Here is an 18,017-nt window from a genome sequence, read left to right as displayed (position 1 = left end):
ACCCCAGTTAATACAGAGACCTGGTTGTTAGTATTGGCATGAATAAATTCCTAATGTATCATGCTTGAAAGTACCTAATGAACTCAAAATGTTGCTTTAAAGCATTTGAACGAGATATTTAGAATGAAAATCATATGATGTGAATTTTAAAAACAAAACATATTCAGAAATTTAATCTCTCGTAAGAAATTTTAGTATAACTGCAGGATATTTAGCTGCTTTTATGTCACAGTTTTTCCTTTTGCAAACTTTGCCCAAGCGTTTCATACCATTCTAACAACAATCCATTAAATGTTGCATGGCCCATATTCTAGTGAAGGAATTCATTTAGAAGGATAGACCCTTTGTCCCACCCAATGAGTGATGCTACCATGACAGCCTAAGCTAAGGAGCCTTCTTCTCTTCAGCCACTATCTATACATTGTCTGATAGATGTTTCCCCAGATATAAATTGAATAATAGGATTGGATCCTCCAATTTTTTCTGTGGATTTTGGTTCCCTGATTCTTAAACATTCATTTTGGAAATCATATTCAGAAGAGACCTTGGGAAACTAAAGAAAATAGATGCCCATCTGCATTAATTTTATTCCTATTGCAATGTGGATGGCAAGTGAAAAAATGAGAGCTATGCAAATAAATGTTATTCCTTCCTGTAGCCAAAGAAAAAACCTCACAATCATATGGTTTTAGTTCTAATGATTAATGATGTTCATATCCAAATGCATCATTTTTATTTTTAATCCTTGGAAATATTAAAAAACAATTTCACTTATTATTTTTCTTGGTAGCATAATCTTTACTAAGATTGCTCTTGGAGAAAAAAATTTTCTAATTTGCCCATGAGTTACATCTATTATTATGTTATTTATCAAATTATTGTGCTAGTATCTAAGAAGATATTGTCATGTACCCATCCTAACATCACAAAAAATGTATAAACATCAATCAAGAAAATGCATGGTTTAAAGACACAAATTGTGAGCACTATTATTATCGTTACTGTGATTCTCAGTGATGAGAGTGCCACAGGCAGTTTATAGAGATACACAGAAAAAAACGGAGGGTACATTTTTTTCTCTTTTACAACATGAGAGAATATTTTTAACACTTCCCCAACAGAAAGGAGCGAGTTGAAACTTGAATGCCTAAACTTTTACATCTAGTTTTAAATGTATGTAGAAGAGTAACATATAGTTCCTAAAATCCCCTATTCTACCCATTTGTGAACAATTTGATGACAGAATCATTTAATTTTACCTTCAACAGTTTGTCACTTTTCTTTCCTTTACTGAATACGTCTGAGACATCCCCAAATTATCAAATACGTTTTAGTTTCTTTGCCTTTAACTTTCAGGTGATGCAGAAGGTAAACTGAAATGTGACTTACCTGAAACATGTATAGCCGTATGCTAAATTGTCATCACTCAGTTTTAATATTTTGATGCCATTTGCTTTTTTTACATTTGAGATCGAGTTTGTAATTAGAAAAAATAGAGCTGCATGTTTACTTGCTGACACAGACAAGATAAGCCTGATATATATATATAAACCGTTTTCACCTCTAGAGCAAAATATCAATGGTGGTTTTAAGTTATTTAACACTCATGAGAAATGTAAATGAGATATTAAAACACAAAAAAGCTCATTCTCTTAAATTGAGAGAAACAAGAAACCAGAATATTCAGAAATATGTCAACGTTTTCCTTATTTTAAAACATCCGTTTTTAGATGAATAATGAAAAAGTGCATTTAGCAATATCCTACCCTAGTAAATCCTTGATATTTTTGAATCACCTTCTTTACAAAGGTATCTTTTCTTGTCATCTGATGAGAACCAGGCACTTTATTTGATTTTATAGCTGTATCTAAAATACGTAAAGTACAACTCTATGGTCACCAGCTGTTTACAAGTTGGTGTCCTTTTATTTCTTTAGTATACAGACAATTTTCTTAGGTGCTAAGACACCAGATTGAATTTTTACAGAAACATGAAAGCAACCATTTAACTAGCTTTTAGAGCACTGAATTTAATAGAATGTCCAGTCATTTGTATCAGGTGCCCTCAACTCTCCATGGCCCCGAGTGCTACATTTAAAGATATAAACACAATGGAGAAGTTTAGTGAAGCAATTCCAATTTACATTTTGTTTCCTCCTACCGTTTCTTCTAACAATGTCTTTGAATCCAAGCTGGGCAGTATTTCATGTTTTTATGCCAAAATTGCTCTGGCCTGTCAAAATGTTTTATGACAGCTTGAATAAAGAACCATCAGAGACCCATTTGAGATGCAGAAGGTTACCTCCAATCTAGCTCCCTTATCACAAACAAAAACAAAACAAAACAAAACAAAACAAAGAAAGAAAGAAAAAAGAAAGAAAGAGAATGGAAAGGGAGAAGATGGCTCATTCTCCATCTGCCTGCCAATCTAGGAGGTTAACCTATTGTTTTCTTCCCTTCTCTCTTTTTCTCTTCCCCCCCTCTTCCCTGTACTCCTTCTTCTCTCTTTTCTCTTTCTATCCCCTCTCTCTTTTCTTCTTGTGTTTTTTTTTTCATGTTCAGCTTTAGTAACAAATGAGCATCTGTCAGTTTTATAAACTGCAACAATAATTGTTTAAGACAATCAATTTTGGATAAACAATCAACTACAGCAGAATAAATCAAGATTTTTAAATCCCATTTTCCTTTATACATTCTGCTTCTTTTTGTTTGTTATGTGTTTATTTTTTAAATATAGTTTTAATATAATGTGATGACATAAGCACAGTTAGGCTGCAGTGTAATACATAAATATATTGTTCTCAAAATAGTAAGATTTAATGAAAAGATTGTTCAGTGGCTTTGTTAAAACAATAAAGTTTTTTTGAGGATATAGTGTAATTCTTTTTATTGCATTAATATAACCAAATATATGCCTATCTATCTTATCTTTGTCTTTAACCAAATGATTAGATTTGGAATACATTATTGTAACTGAATTTGATTTAAAGTTGACATAGCATTATCTGTTACCTGCATGCTTCTGGGTGCATTTTAAGAAGATTTTAACTTTTAAGATGATTCTATGTTGTTTGAATTTTGACTACCTTTTCTGAGGCATATTGGCTACCTCCTTCCAGAGCCTTATATTTGAAAGTTCATAGAAACCATTCCTCTTTCAAATTGCTGTCATCCACGGTTAGCAGATCCCAGGAATATTGTAAATTTTCTAACTTTACTCTGCATTTTGTACATCTGGCCTCTATTGCCCTTCAAGGTGAAGATGAAACTGTGTCTTTAGTAGATTTCTCTCTGATTCTGTGATAGTGGTCCCTCACATCTTGTACTAATTTTATGTATATGTCAACGGTGGTTGGTCTTTACAAAAATAAATCAAAAGAATAAGTAAGATGTCTAAATGTTTTTTAATATTGCTGTCAGTGTAGTAGGCTACCTGTAAATGAAATGTCTTCTTTTCCCAGTGTATTAATTTGATTGATTGACTGACTGATAGATTTACAAATGTGTTTCCAAGTCCATTACAAACCTCAATATGGCTTGAACTATGCCATGATAGCAGTGAATTTAATTAAACCTCCAGTCTGATAAGAGTCATGTCAGAGAATTTTGGTGATGTCTTTTGTTGATTTACTGGAAAAGCAATTCAGTTAGTAACCTATGAGCTGGATCCTATGTTACCTATAGAAGCTTGCAGATAATACCTATACGCCAACAGACCGAAGTAGTCTGTTAAAACTGCTGTGAATCAGGTGATGTGGAAGCAAGTTCACTGTTCCAAGGAGCACTCTGCATAATGAAATTCCTGGGCTGACTGCACAATAAGTGCTTTGCTTCATCACAGTCATGCTTTCTTACATCATTACAGTTAAATTTCCAGGCACCAAAACCTACATTGACCCTGAAACCTATGAGGACCCAAATAGAGCTGTCCATCAATTCGCCAAGGAGCTAGATGCCTCCTGTATTAAAATTGAGCGTGTGATTGGTGCAGGTAAGGCTGTTGTAGCTTCCTTGTTCAGCTGTTCCATTTAGCCAGGATCGAAAGTCATACATCATAATGACAGGCAAATAATTATACCTCAAGTATAGAACTTTTGCATTCACCTGAACTGTTGGAAGCAATGAGGCTGTACTTGTTTATGAGATCTCAAGAAAAAAAAATGAAAAAGAAGCATGTGGCACAGAAAATCTGTATATCTTTTGTCTTCTGTTGGATTTTTAAGATATTGCTCTACAATAAGCTACTTCACGATAGTTCTGGCCTGCTGTTTAAGAAATGACTTAGTATTTTTTTTTTTAAATGAGAATGTTCCTGAATTTTGTTGAAATCTACATTTCCTCTTACTTGATTTGCCATCTTCCTGCCAGGCTTTCATCTTTTTTGATGCTTTTTTTTTTTAACCTTTTTTTTTTTCATGCATTTGTAGGTATTAGTCAGCCATTTAATTCCATGCAGAAAATTAAGATGTGTGACTTATATAAAAAGAATATTGTTTTCTACATATACAATATATATTTTTTACATGTGAATTTATTTATTTTTGAGAGAGACAGAGCATGAGTGGGGGAGGGGCAGAGAGGGAGGGAGAGAGAGAGAATCCCAAACAGGCTCCATACTGTCAGCTCAGAGCCCTATACTGGGCTTGAACTCATGAACTGTGAAATCATGACCTGGGCCGAGATCAAGAGTCGGATGCTTAACCAACTGAGCCACCCAGGGACCCCTGTATACAATATATTTTCATAGTAATTATACACTTCGGATTCAACTCTCTTAGATTTAGCAGTCCTAGTGCATACAAATTTCAGACTTTGAAATCTAAAAAATACTTGCTTCTCAAACCGTAAAAGCAATAGCAATGTTTAGAATTTGCAAATGCATCCTCATGCTTTAGCCGCCAGTGTACATTGTATCCTGTATTCAAATCTAAAGGTTGTTCCTAAAAACGTTTTTGTTAATCCAGTTAAAAAATTGTAGTTTGTGTAACAGATAGTTTAGCAAAGCTTAAAAGTGTTTTTAGTATTACGCATTTACTATGAACGAAGAACTATTTTTGAGATTAACATACACCTGCCTGTTCTATTACTTCAGGAGAATTTGGAGAAGTCTGCAGTGGTCGTCTGAAACTTCCAGGGAAAAGAGATGTTGCGGTAGCCATAAAAACCCTCAAAGTTGGTTACACAGAAAAACAGAGGAGAGACTTTTTATGTGAAGCAAGCATCATGGGGCAGTTTGACCACCCAAATGTCGTCCATTTGGAAGGGGTGGTTACACGAGGTAGATATTGATACCTTTCATTTATCAAGTGGACTGTCAGAAATTAGTGTTATTTTGTACCTAATTAAAAACTCAAATTATGAACATGTTGCATATTCTAAATGAAGGGTTTTTTTCTTGGTATATAATGGACTAAATTTTTCGTTTATGTTACTACCTCTGAAGAAATCAGGATAATTGAAGGCAGGATTAGAGTTAAAGAATAAATCTGATAAACAGACGGATTGACTGATATTTTCATTTAGCTTCAATGGCCATAAACGTGATGCACTCTAAGTTTGTACAATTTATATAAAGTGTCATTTTCTCTGAGTTTTGTTCACAAAGTAGGGGTCAGAAGAACACACTGACTTTGTTCTTTAATTTAGTGAATCATAACCATCTTCCAAACAGATATTTAATAACTCTGAGCTTAGCAGCAGCACTGGGACATTAGAAACACTCACAGCTCACCCATTCAGCCTTTCAGAAGAGCACCATGTATTTTATTGAGGGTGAGAATGGGAATAAGCCTGAAGTTTAGGTTATGGCTCCTTAAGATACACTTTTTTTTGATACATATATATATGTATATTTTTTTAATTTTAGGGAAACCAGTCATGATAGTAATAGAATTCATGGAAAATGGAGCCCTAGATGCATTTCTCAGGGTAAGTAACAAAAAAATTATCCTACCATTAAATGCATTATCCATGTTACAACTATCATGTTGACTATTGTGCACAGCATAAACCATAAACATTGTAAACTCTAACAGATCAGAAAATTGCCTTTAAAAAAGCAGATTAAATTAAAGATCAGAATCCTGGTCTGGATTGAACTAGAACTTTTTGAGCACATAAGTGATAAAGTGTAGTTTGAACCTGAAGCCCTTTACTCTGAATACATGGTGTAGAGTAACATTTTACTTTTCAGTACAATTATAAATTAAATACAAAAGTAATACAGAGAAGACTAAAAAGTGAGATAACCATTCAGTAATTGGCATGATGATCCCAATTCTGCCCTGTGGAACCATTTCTGTTATATCGCTGTGTGAACACTGAGTGTAAAAGATAGAATTACTAACATTTTTAAAATTAATAATGTGTGATTGTTTTTGTGATAATTCTAAATACATAAGCATACATATTTTTTGCTCTGAGACTTTTCACCTAAGGATATAAACACGTTAACAGTTTTCCAAATGACAAGGAGAAAGCAATCTAAAGAATAAGAGGACATGGAATGTGATCATACATTATCTGCAGTGATACACTCAACTCAAATTTATAAGCAATGAGAAGATTTAGAGAAATTCTTATTTATGTATAACTATCAACTCTTGGGAATAAAGCATCACCTGGAAAGGTTATCAACTCAAATCAATATCCTCATGCACTGTATTTATAATTCAGTTGGAGAAATCTGTGAGTTGGAGAAATCTGTGAGTTAAAAATGGGTTAGAAATATATGGTTGCCAGTCTGGTTGCAAAGAGCTCTCGATCCCATTTGCTGGCACATCTGTTTTAGAGAATCTTTGTTGCAAGTAATGTTCCTACCGATAACAAAACAGGGAAAAATATAAAAAGCAAACGAAGTCAGCCAGCATCATCATTTCCCACTTCTTAGTTTCTCTTCACCTTTAATCAAAAAATGTCTCCTTTCTCTTTTTTATCATTTGGAGAAAATAAATCTTAATACATACGTTCATCCCCTTATACATTTCTAGATTACTTATATAATATTTTAGCAAGTGGAAAAACACTTAGTTGTCAAAGACAGTATTTTTGGATATCCCATTCTCTACCTTCGCCTCAAAAATCAGTGCATACTTTTGGATCTGCGTAACCTGATGCTATTTTCAATCAATAAAAATAACATATCAATGTAAATAACTAAACAATTATCAAAAGTCTATTTTGTATTATTTGGCTGTCCGTTGAATCAACACTTGTTTTTCTTTTTTTTTACAAATGTCTATATTCTATAGATAATATAATAATTCTTATTATACTATAGTAAATCACCAGCGTGCAGACATTTTTAATGGTAATTTTTCCCTTTGAAAGTAGAGTTAAAGGATGTTTATTCTTGTCTTCCTGTAGAAACACGACGGGCAATTTACAGTCATTCAGTTAGTAGGAATGCTGAGAGGAATTGCTGCTGGAATGAGATATTTGGCCGATATGGGATATGTTCACAGAGACCTTGCAGCTCGCAATATTCTTGTCAACAGCAATCTTGTTTGCAAAGTGTCAGATTTCGGCCTGTCCCGGGTTATAGAGGATGATCCAGAAGCTGTCTATACAACGACTGTAAGGAAAAGTCCCTTAACTGCACCTCTTCATATTCCCGAGATTTTCCTACCAAGAAAGCAGGACTTAATAATACAAAGCTACACAGTAGAAAAGAGGCAAATAGATCTCAGCTTTTTGTTGTTGCTGGTTTTCTTTTTTCCTTTTGGAGGAACTGTCGTTATGTTTCCACTCTACATACAGACTGAGAAGAAGTGAGATAAGAATGGCAACATGCTTCTCTTATAGCAGGGTGTTCATATACGTAACATTCGGTTTTATACAATAACATCTAGTTGCTAGCTCTCATAATTGTAGCAGAGAAATATAGTCCCATTTTAAATAAATAGATTTTAACAGAATATTAACTATGCTAATTCTTACAACTTTTGTGAAATTAGCAAAAAGGAAAATACATGAGGATTTAGTTGAAGTACCCATATTTCATTCCATTTTAATAGTTATGTTGCCTAATTTGTCATTGTCTTTTGACTAGACTCATGGCCTAAGACCACCTAAGGGCCCATTAAATTGAGTCGCCTTAAAAATGAAAACTTGTAATGACATTTTAAAAACAGATTAGTAACTTTAAATACACTTAGAGAGATTCAAGATGGATAGATGTGATACTGCTGAATTGCTAACCAAATATACAAATGTTTAACTGTAGCTTTATAGCTCTGCTATAAATGATTTATAAGTTATTATGCATATTTAAAATTTCAATTTCTTTTTATAACAGGGTGGAAAAATTCCAGTAAGGTGGACAGCACCTGAGGCCATCCAGTACCGGAAATTCACATCAGCCAGTGATGTATGGAGCTATGGAATAGTTATGTGGGAAGTTATGTCTTATGGAGAGAGACCTTATTGGGACATGTCAAATCAAGATGTAGGTGTTACACTATTTAAACAAAAAGGATTTTATACATTAATATCCATTGTTATTGGAACATGTTGGTAATGAATGGCTCATAAGAAGAAAGTTTTATAGAATTATAAAAATATGACTGCTGAGTTTTCACAATTATTCCCACAAAAATTACCATAAATTAGTGGTTCAATTAACTTCACTTTGAAGATCGTCTTTCCTTTTTTTGAAAATATCCTCTCAGTAGATACAAAGGATATGTCCACTATCTTTTTCCTGAATAATGATAATGATGCTGTACTTGTAGAACTGTAGTGGGAAAGTCACCTGAGTAAAGGAGTCATTTGCAGAGGGGAGGAAGGAAGCCTGTGTTTTATTTTGTCTTTGAAGCTTATCTTTCTTTTTCTTTTAATGTTCTCAGGAAATCTGTTTAACATGTCTACTGTTGGTTGATTTGATTAAATTTTAATTTCATGAGACAAACTAAATCTTATGCTCAACGCTGGTAGGTGTTCCATGGTGATATTTTAGAATCTAATCACAATGGGAGTGCTTTTGGAAATTCCTAAAAACTTCGTACTTGTTAAATATGTATCCTGTTGCATACTAAGGCATAAAACATGCTGTGATGCATTGAGAAAAAAAGGAGATAGCAGTTCTTGGGGGTATACATGTCACACCAAGAGACCACTTACAAAACAACACAGCATAAATGCAAGTGAATATTGGCTTCTATTAGGTTGAATTTGATGAAACAGGCATTTTTGCATGTCAGAAACTTTTAAATACTGGCAGATTCATATGGTCCAACCTACTGAAAATGTGAGTGAAATCTAGATGAAAGTAGAGCAAGTCTAAAATCTAGGAAGGTACCCTGGATTTGAGCTAGCAATCTGGAGAAGACTTTGGCCATAGCTAGTGAGAGAATTTTCCAAAGAGGCATATTGGACGGTCCAGAAGCTAAAACTTAGCCAAGTGTGTGGAGACCAACCAAATAGATTCCCGGTCCTGGAACAGAGCTGTGCACACTGGTAGTGATTTGATATGCAGGTTAAGTTGGGGCAAATTGATGAAAGGCTTTTATGAAGGAGTTTAAAAATGGTACAAATGCATGTTCATGAAGAGTAAAGAAATAAGTGGTGCTTGAGGAAAGTCTATATCGCCATTAAAAGACGGATGTGACCAGCAAACTGGAATAGTCAGTTCTCGAAGTACTATAAACATGGATACCAATAGAAGGTGACTACAATTAAAATCGAGTTATTTTTCAAAAATAGGTCATGAACATTGTTACATAAAATCAGCATTTTGGATTTAGATTTTAGAATTTACCATATCAAACTCCTATGGTCTTAAAACTTGTAGATAGTTATCTTTTGACACCTGAAATCAGATTGTTTGTTGGTGAGGTTGTTTTCAGTAAATCTTCCCACAAATTTCTGAATGAACTGCAAACTTCACAGCCTGACGAGGTGACGTTTTTAAGTCATTTAAATCTTTTGGTGTTTTGAACTGAGGGATGACATGAAACTTTTTTGTTTTTTTGGTTTTGGTTTTGGTTTTCCAAAGATAAAAGTCTAAATGATGAGTCTGTTTGGCAGAGGCAAAGTTGTTAATATTTGACAGGACTCAGTGTCAAAGATTTCATGGACTGTCAAAATGTGGGCAAACAAATCCTTGGGGCAGAGAAAGAGAAATATTTACATTCCCCAGACACTCAGTGGAGTTTCATTTCTTTTGACACCTTCCTTCTGTACTAGATTCAAACATAAAGGGAATGACAGGAATATAAGATGACTTAAATTCAAAGTTCACTTAACTTCTGAAAACAAGTAATAGAAAGGGTGAAGAAGAAAAGAAAATCTTCAATGTTAATTTTTAGAATTCCTTAAATATTGTTTGTCTTTCCTGAAAATGAAATGTGAAAATATATAATTAGCATAACAAGAAATAATAAATATTTGTACTGATCAAATTAAATTATTATGTCTACAGTGACATTTACTTCCAACCTAGAACATTTAACACCAGGTTTCTTCTTTTTTGTAATTTTGAAGGTCTGAATTATAAATCATACATCAGTTTGTATAATAGTAAGGGATTACCTATACATCTCAGTTTTATAGTGAAATTTATATTACTATTCCTCTTTTAGGATAGTATTCGTTATTTTATACTTAATGTTGTTAAAGTGCTATTTGAGCAATTATATGTATACATTTCAAAATGCAAATGTTGAAAAAAATGAATAATTCAAAATAATGAATTTTATTCTGGCAAAAAATTCCCTAGATAAAAGCTTTTTTACCTGAAATCTCTGGTAGGAGTTCATGGAAAGACTGAGGAGTTCTGACAATCCCCTGACACATATGAAAATCCTGTAAATGTGTGAATAGATAGTGGGAAGTTTGCTTTCAACAGATCTTCCTAGATATTAATTTTTTAATTAGTTTAGATTCATTTATTAAGTGAATTAATTAACTTTACATTGTTCAAACTTAGTTCCTAGTAATTTGTCAGGGATTTTAGAGAGCCTTCGAATTTCAAATGCCTTGGATTTTAGAAGACTTTTCATAAGACATCACGAGAACAAGATGTAAATTGATGGTTACATTTGTAAACAAATCCCCCAAATTCCAGGCTGAATGCTGAATAAAGGGAAGTGTCTGTGATCACTCTGAACAGACAAGGGTATTATAGAAGTCAGTGAGGTAGATAGTTTCCAGAAGGCTTTATCTGCATGCTAGACAGGGCAATGAGCAAGAAAAACTTGGGAAAAGATAGTATGTATGTGTATGATGATACCCATATCCAAACAGGGTATCACTTAACACTTGAATGGATTCTTAACTGTATTTTGACATACTTACAGCTTTCTTGAATTTTCACTGCAGTGGAAGCAGAATTTAGTTATTTGCTATTACAATTGAGAGTGAATGTCCCAAAGAAATTTCTAATTTTCATTCTTAAAAATCTGCAGATGTTTAGCCCTTTCCATAATGGCTTTTCAAAGAAAGTTCTTTATATATGTACATTCAGTCAAACATAATAAATATTACAGAAATTGAAAATATTCTTCTTTGGCATTCACAGCAGCTGTGTTTTAATGAAATGTATGTCTCAATTAGTTCAAATAGTTACCCTCAAATTTTGACGTTCTTTAGGTAGATTACATTTTTTCTGTTTATAGTACTCAACAAAGTCATTTCTTTTCACTTTAAGCTAAGCTAATGCACTGTTAGTTTAACTAGTAGGTAGTCATAAAGATGGTAAAAAAAAATAAGGTTCCATAAAGATATTGGACATAAAGATAAATTCTTAAAGTGGGTCATTAAAAGACATTTAAGAGCTTCAAAAAAAATAATAATACACTTTAACTAAATTTGCTCTCAGTTAAATTGTGAGCCTTCAACTTTCCCTTTTGAAAGTCACCACTAATTTATGACTTTGTATTTTTTATGTTACAATAGAAACAAAATTGTGATTGTTTTGGTAAAACTTTGCCATAATCCCATACTTGGGGTCCAAAATATTTAATTGCATGAACTGTGGGTCATACATTATTGTGAGGTTAATGGAATGGAGATGAGCATGAGCAAAGAGCAGAAGTCCTTCATGTTAGATCCCATTTTGAGTTATTACCAGCCCATTATCATGGGGTCATTCTGTGTTCTTTTTCCTCTAATTACAATGGTCATACCCTAATAATACTGAAACACTTCGCAGCAAGCAACTTTTGTTTTTATTTCCAAGTATTTCTTTACAGCATATACTAAAGCCATGCTTCCTATTATATCCCAGTGGTCTTTTATAAATGTCATTTACCCATCACTTCCTATGAATCCAGGACCTATCTAGAATTAGAAATTGCTTAATGTTTTTCATTTTTCTTTTAGTAGCATATTAAGGCTAGATCTGGACAGGTAAATCCCTGTCCAACGGGTTTCTAGAAATTTCACAAAAAGATCTTCTAAATGAATTCTGTGAATAATAACATAATGCTCTAAGAAGTGTAAGTTTAACCATTTTACCCATGTGCCTTGTTGTTTCCAAAAATGAATAACTATTTGCAGAAAGTACTTCTTGGTTTCCCAATTGGAAGTAAAATGCAGCTAACCAAATAAAAACTGCAGAATTTCTAGATTCAGTGTGTGCCTGAATCACCCCTCATCAGCAGGTTTACCCTCAAAGGGTATGTATGCTTGGATTATGCCAGACTATGCTCTGTAGAAGGTTCCCAGCAATTATCACTAGTGCTCCCATAGGTAGGTGCATGATTGTTAATGGGAACGTTAGGTTCCCAAAGTCCATTCCCAATCGAGAACATCTCTTATTTTAAATTCTATCCTTAGCTGCTATTCCTTTAAAAATGTATCCACCACTGTATCTATCTTTGAAAGCCAGATGTTTAATTTTATGCTGAAATAAATGTTTTCCTGCCATAATAATAGAGTATGAAATTCCTATAATGCAAAAGGACAACTGCAGAGGTTCATTAACTCATTCCTGTAAGAGTCATTTAATGGTATTATGTTCATTGGCACAAAGACTTAAATACATATTGTGCTCAAAGATGAAGAATTCTAAATGTTTTTATGAAGGCTTGGAGAGCTGCTGAGGAATATTAATGTCAGGAGGATTGTGATCAGATTTAGATTTATACTTTATTTTATGTTTTAATTTTGTTTTTAAGTAACCTCTACCTCCAATCTGGGGCTCGAACTTACAACCCCAAGATCAAGAGTTGCATGCTCCCTGGCTGAGCCAGCCAGGTGCCCCTAGATTTGCATCTTAAAAGAGTATTTAGAGGGAAAGAACAAAGGAAAGATCACTCTATGTGCATTGTTACTTTCTAGACATCTGAAGACAAATTACAAGCAGGGATATTGTTAGAAGGTGATGGAAAATAATAAGGATTGCACTAATGTTATGAGCATGGGAACTTGTCCTGCCAATCAGAAAGATACTGCTTCTGTTCAAATATAAGCAACCTCAAATATGAGTAAAGCCACTCTTTTCCCAATTAAAAAAAATGCCTCTCAATTGTATTATTTAGTCATTTTGAATACACTAAATTTTAGAAGTTGTTTATTTACTTATTCACAATTTAAGTCACTATTTAAATAACTTAACGGAGCTTTCCAAAGTACATTATTTTTACTTGCATTTAAGTTTTGTAACATAGAGCCCCATTGAATCCAAGTATAGGGCTGTCGCTGGAATGTTATACAAAGCCATGGAAAATTCTTTGCATTTAATAGTTTTTTTTAATTTAATTTCTCCTATAATTATATATTTGTGATCTTTACAGAGTTACCATTGTGTTTGTTTGTGTGATGTAAAGCTTTCTGAAGTTTGGGGTATTTTAGAGGACTGTTTACAAGATACACAACCTTTGTAGCAATGGGATCATAAACAAGGACACTTTTAAAATTCTGTCCTTTGTCCTTCATTGGCATTCAATACCAACACTGATTAAGGTCACTTAAGTATAAGGATTTTTTCTCCATCATTGTTATTCAAACTAAAGTACTTCTCTTATTTAAACATGTATGCATTTAAGAAGGAGCATCATCAGAAAGTGGTGACTAATTTGCTGTACGTAGAAGGAATCTACAACTGTTCTCACGTCAGCTTTCTAGGTGTGATGACTGGAAAGGCCATTAATTGATTAGTAAAAGGTTTTAGGGAAGGTGAGAAATTCAATTATAAATAGAGTATGAGATGCTTATAGAAAATTCAGTTGAAGACATCTAGTAAACTCATGTATAGGATATATAACATAGTATTCAGGGGAGAATTTCAACTAAGAATTGTATCTTATAATATTTTTCAAAAATTGCTATTATTAGGTTAATCTATTTACCTTTTAAATTTGATCAATTTGCATATAGAGATTTTTCTTAAAGTGTACTTTTTTTTTCCTATACAAAGGATTTTCTGTAGAAATTGTTGATGCCAGCTACTTTATTCATTCCATCTGCAACCTTTTACATTTTAATGTGTTATTCTGGAATGTCAACAAGCATCTTAGGGATATGTTTCCCTACAAATATTGTTAATCAATATTTCTTTTTTTTTAAGTTTATTTACTTATTTTGAGAGAGAGAGAGAGAGTGTGTGAGCATGGGAGGGGCAGAGAGAGGTAAACAGAGAATCTCAAGCAGGCTCTACAGTGTCATCGTGGAGCCCTGTGCAGGGTTCGAACCCACCAACCTCTGGATCATGACCTGAGCTGAAACCAAGAGTCGGAAGCCTAACCGACTGAGCCCCTCAGGCACCCATGTTAATCAACATTTCTTAAAGCCAGCTTTTGTCTGCCTACTTTTGCCTTTATTTTCTTCAGAAACCCAAGGTTTCCTCTTTGTTTTTTCCAGAGTCACTTTTTTCTTACATTTGTACTGCTATTATATCAGTCAGTATCAAAAATGATTTGTTAATTCCCCTTGATATTATTCTAATGTTTTACAAGTCCCTCTTATTTGTGTTGTTTGCCTTGGTAATTATTTTCCTGTGCTGCTGAGATTTGTAACAGTTTCTGGCTTTTAGCGTCAAATTTTGCTTTCCATATAAACAAACAAACAATAAGTCTGAATAATAAACTTTTAGACTTTTTGATTGCCATGTACCAATGTTTATGGAGACTTATTTTTCATGAACATTCAAAGCTTGTTATAGTGTTTAGGCTGTTATTAGATAGCGTATTAGCACTATCACATACAGTGATGTGCTAATAAAAGTTTAACAACCAGCACTCTGGGAAAGCACTAACTTGTAGCCTTCCCCGATTTCCTGGTGTAACCCTTCTCCCATCCTCTTCCCCAAAGCTGATTTCAGTCTTCCAGTGTGAGGTCACTAAACTTGGAGTTGGAAAGTGATGCAGTCACCTTTATGAACCACTGTATGCTATTCGCTCCAGCACACCACTATATAACACTATATATTTCATAAGTATATAGGCTCCATGATATTTAAAGTGATAGTGTGCTTGGTAATATTTTCTATCATAGTACATTCTGCATTTTGATATCTTGTTTGAAAGTGTCATTTGAACTCTGCAAAAAGTGACACTTTTGGGAGGTTAAATTTGGGGTAACTGAGACCTTCCTCTTACAACTTGAAGAATTCATAGATTTATAGACAAATATGTACATGTACAGCTATATACAAGTAAAATGGTTTCATAACATATTCCGCTTTCAAAACCTCTGGGATGACATTAGTAGTTTTCCATCTATTGCACCCTGAGTGACTTTAATTATTACTCCCTATTGCAGAATTAACTAGGAAGTGTCATGATATCGTGCTCTTCATGCACCCCTTGATAACATATTTAAGGTTCATAGATGTTTGGGGAAAAATATGTCTTTTGCAATGCTTCAAGATGTGCTTCAATCTTATCTGGATAAATCACTTTGCCTACTGAACAATTCATTTTATTATCATTGAGCCTCAATTAGTAATATTTTTAATGTCCCTTTGGCTATTAGGTTATAAAAGCAATAGAAGAAGGTTATCGTTTACCAGCACCCATGGACTGCCCGGCTGGCCTTCACCAGTTGATGCTGGATTGTTGGCAAAAGGAACGTGCTGAAAGGCCAAAATTTGAACAGATAGTTGGAATTCTAGATAAAATGATTCGAAACCCAAATAGTCTGAAAACACCCCTGGGAACTTGTAGTAGGTAAGAAATACCTAAGGGAATGGACTCTGGGAGACATTCAAATACTCACTTAAACCTTCTGTCTCCTCAGTCCTAACCCAATGGCAAATTGACATTTGCGTTAAACTATTTATCCATGTTAAATTTATTGTGTTTACCAAAGTCTTTATTTTTTCTTTTCAGATATCTGGCTTACCTTAATTAGCTAGTGTTTAAAGGGACCTATTGTTATTGCCTTTTGTTTTTCTTAAAAGTTATGGTAGATATCGTTGGCCATCATTTTAGAAGACTTTCTAAACTGGAAATTATGATCAGGTGGTGTTCCACATTTTCAAATCATCGTTAGTATTATGTGGGATTTTATTACTAGTGCTTTACTTTTTTGCATAATATATTTTCTTGTTTTGCTTTAAGCTATTTAGTAAAATGATTCTATGAAGTTAAGGTTTATGAAAGTAATTCAATACATGATTAAAGAGGTGTACTCATTAAAAAGAGTCCGAAGCACTCCATGCATTCTTTGTGCTTGGCTTACTCCATTGAAGGTGTATTAGAAATTAATAAGCTTTAGCTTCTGAGTCATGCTGATGCTCTTGTCTGTACTGGTCATTAAGCCCTTGTGGAGGTATATGAGCTCACTAGGCACTACAAGGGTGCCATTAGTACGGAGAACACATAATGTTCTCAGTAGCACCACGTGGTCTGAACAAGTTAGTCCACAACCAGATGTGCTTCCTTTACTCCCAGTTACTTTTGGAGAAACAAATGAATAAAGAAATGTGTACTGATTACAAATACTGTTAGCTGTACTTTTAGAAATACATGGAAGATGCAACCTGGTGGTCGTCAAATCCAACCAAAATGTAAATTTTGGATTTTGTAGTTATTGGGCAACCTTTACACATTAGATTTTTTTTATTTTTTTTAATGTTGATTTCTTTATTTTGAGAAAGAGAGGGATAGGGAACGAACTGGGGAGGGGCAGAGAGAGAGAATCCCAAGCAGGCATCACGCTGTCAGTGCAGAACCTGACATGGGGCTCGATCCCACAAACCACGAGATTGTGGCCTGAGCCGAAACCAGGAGTCACACACTCGACTGACTGAGCCACCCACATGCCCCTACACATTAGATTTTCGTTAACATATCTGTTTATTTTTTACTACAACATCAATTAGAATATGTAATTTTATTATTTTACCCTTATTTTTTTATGAGCCAAGACATTCTTCCTTTAGTAGTTCATGAAAAAATTTGCTTTTCTGTTTCATTCTCATCTAGGCCAATAAGCCCTCTTTTGGATCAAAACACTCCTGACTTTACTACCTTTTGTTCAGTTGGAGAATGGCTACAGGCTATTAAGATGGAAAGATATAAAGATAACTTCACGGCAGCTGGCTACAACTCCCTTGAATCTGTGGCCAGGATGACTATTGAGTAAGTTGAAACTCTCAAAATTCTATTTAATCATTTATTAAGTACATTCCAAGCTTTATACATCAGGTCATTGTCCATAAATTACAGAGGTTGTGAACCCCAAAATCAGAGAGAAAATCATCTCTTTAGTAAGTGTCCACTATGTGCCAGGTATTATGCTAAATAGACCTTTGAACTTACAGTGTATTTTTAAACTCTCACAGCAATAATTTTATTATGTCAATAGCTTTATACACAGCAAGGTGCAGGCTCAGAGAATTTAAATATTATCCCTAAACTGACTCAAGTAGTGAGAGGTAGCTAATTTGTCTCCATAGCCAGTATTCTAAGCCCCACAGAGTGAGCCTCTTTCCTTAACCATGTATCATTTAAGTGCCTGTTCACTGAGGAAACTTCCTCCATTGCAAAAGAGGATTTCTTTCACCATGTTTGCATGACATGAAAAACTCAAAGCTTCATACCCAATACCACATCCACTTTGACATCCAATATG

The 18,017-nt window shown here is 34.0% G+C and overlaps 1 protein-coding gene across 2 annotated transcripts in view; it reads left to right on the top strand.

Annotated features, from left to right (window-relative positions):
* EPHA7 (EPH receptor A7) overlaps nucleotides 1-18,017 on the top strand; it is a 170,298-nt gene that overhangs the window by 147,806 nt on the left and 4,475 nt on the right. Inside the window, exons 10-16 of one of the 2 annotated variants that reach the window (XM_049654009.1) lie at nucleotides 3,865-3,990; nucleotides 5,092-5,277; nucleotides 5,866-5,927; nucleotides 7,365-7,574; nucleotides 8,296-8,445; nucleotides 15,915-16,108; nucleotides 17,369-17,524. In XM_049654009.1, the coding sequence (XP_049509966.1) occupies nucleotides 3,865-3,990; nucleotides 5,092-5,277; nucleotides 5,866-5,927; nucleotides 7,365-7,574; nucleotides 8,296-8,445; nucleotides 15,915-16,108; nucleotides 17,369-17,524 (1,084 nt within the window). Of the gene's footprint in view, nucleotides 1-2,561; nucleotides 3,379-3,864; nucleotides 3,991-5,091; nucleotides 5,278-5,865; nucleotides 5,928-7,364; nucleotides 7,575-8,295; nucleotides 8,446-15,914; nucleotides 16,109-17,368; nucleotides 17,525-18,017 lie in introns of those variants that run through there. The other variant, XM_049654010.1, reaches the window with a different exon arrangement.

The sequence above is a fragment of the Panthera uncia genome (assembly GCF_023721935.1).
Source record: "Panthera uncia isolate 11264 chromosome B2 unlocalized genomic scaffold, Puncia_PCG_1.0 HiC_scaffold_24, whole genome shotgun sequence".
Taxonomy (NCBI): Eukaryota; Metazoa; Chordata; class Mammalia; order Carnivora; family Felidae; genus Panthera; species Panthera uncia.
Note: the sequence above shows the minus strand (reverse complement) of the source record. Positions and strands in the feature narration are given on the sequence as shown.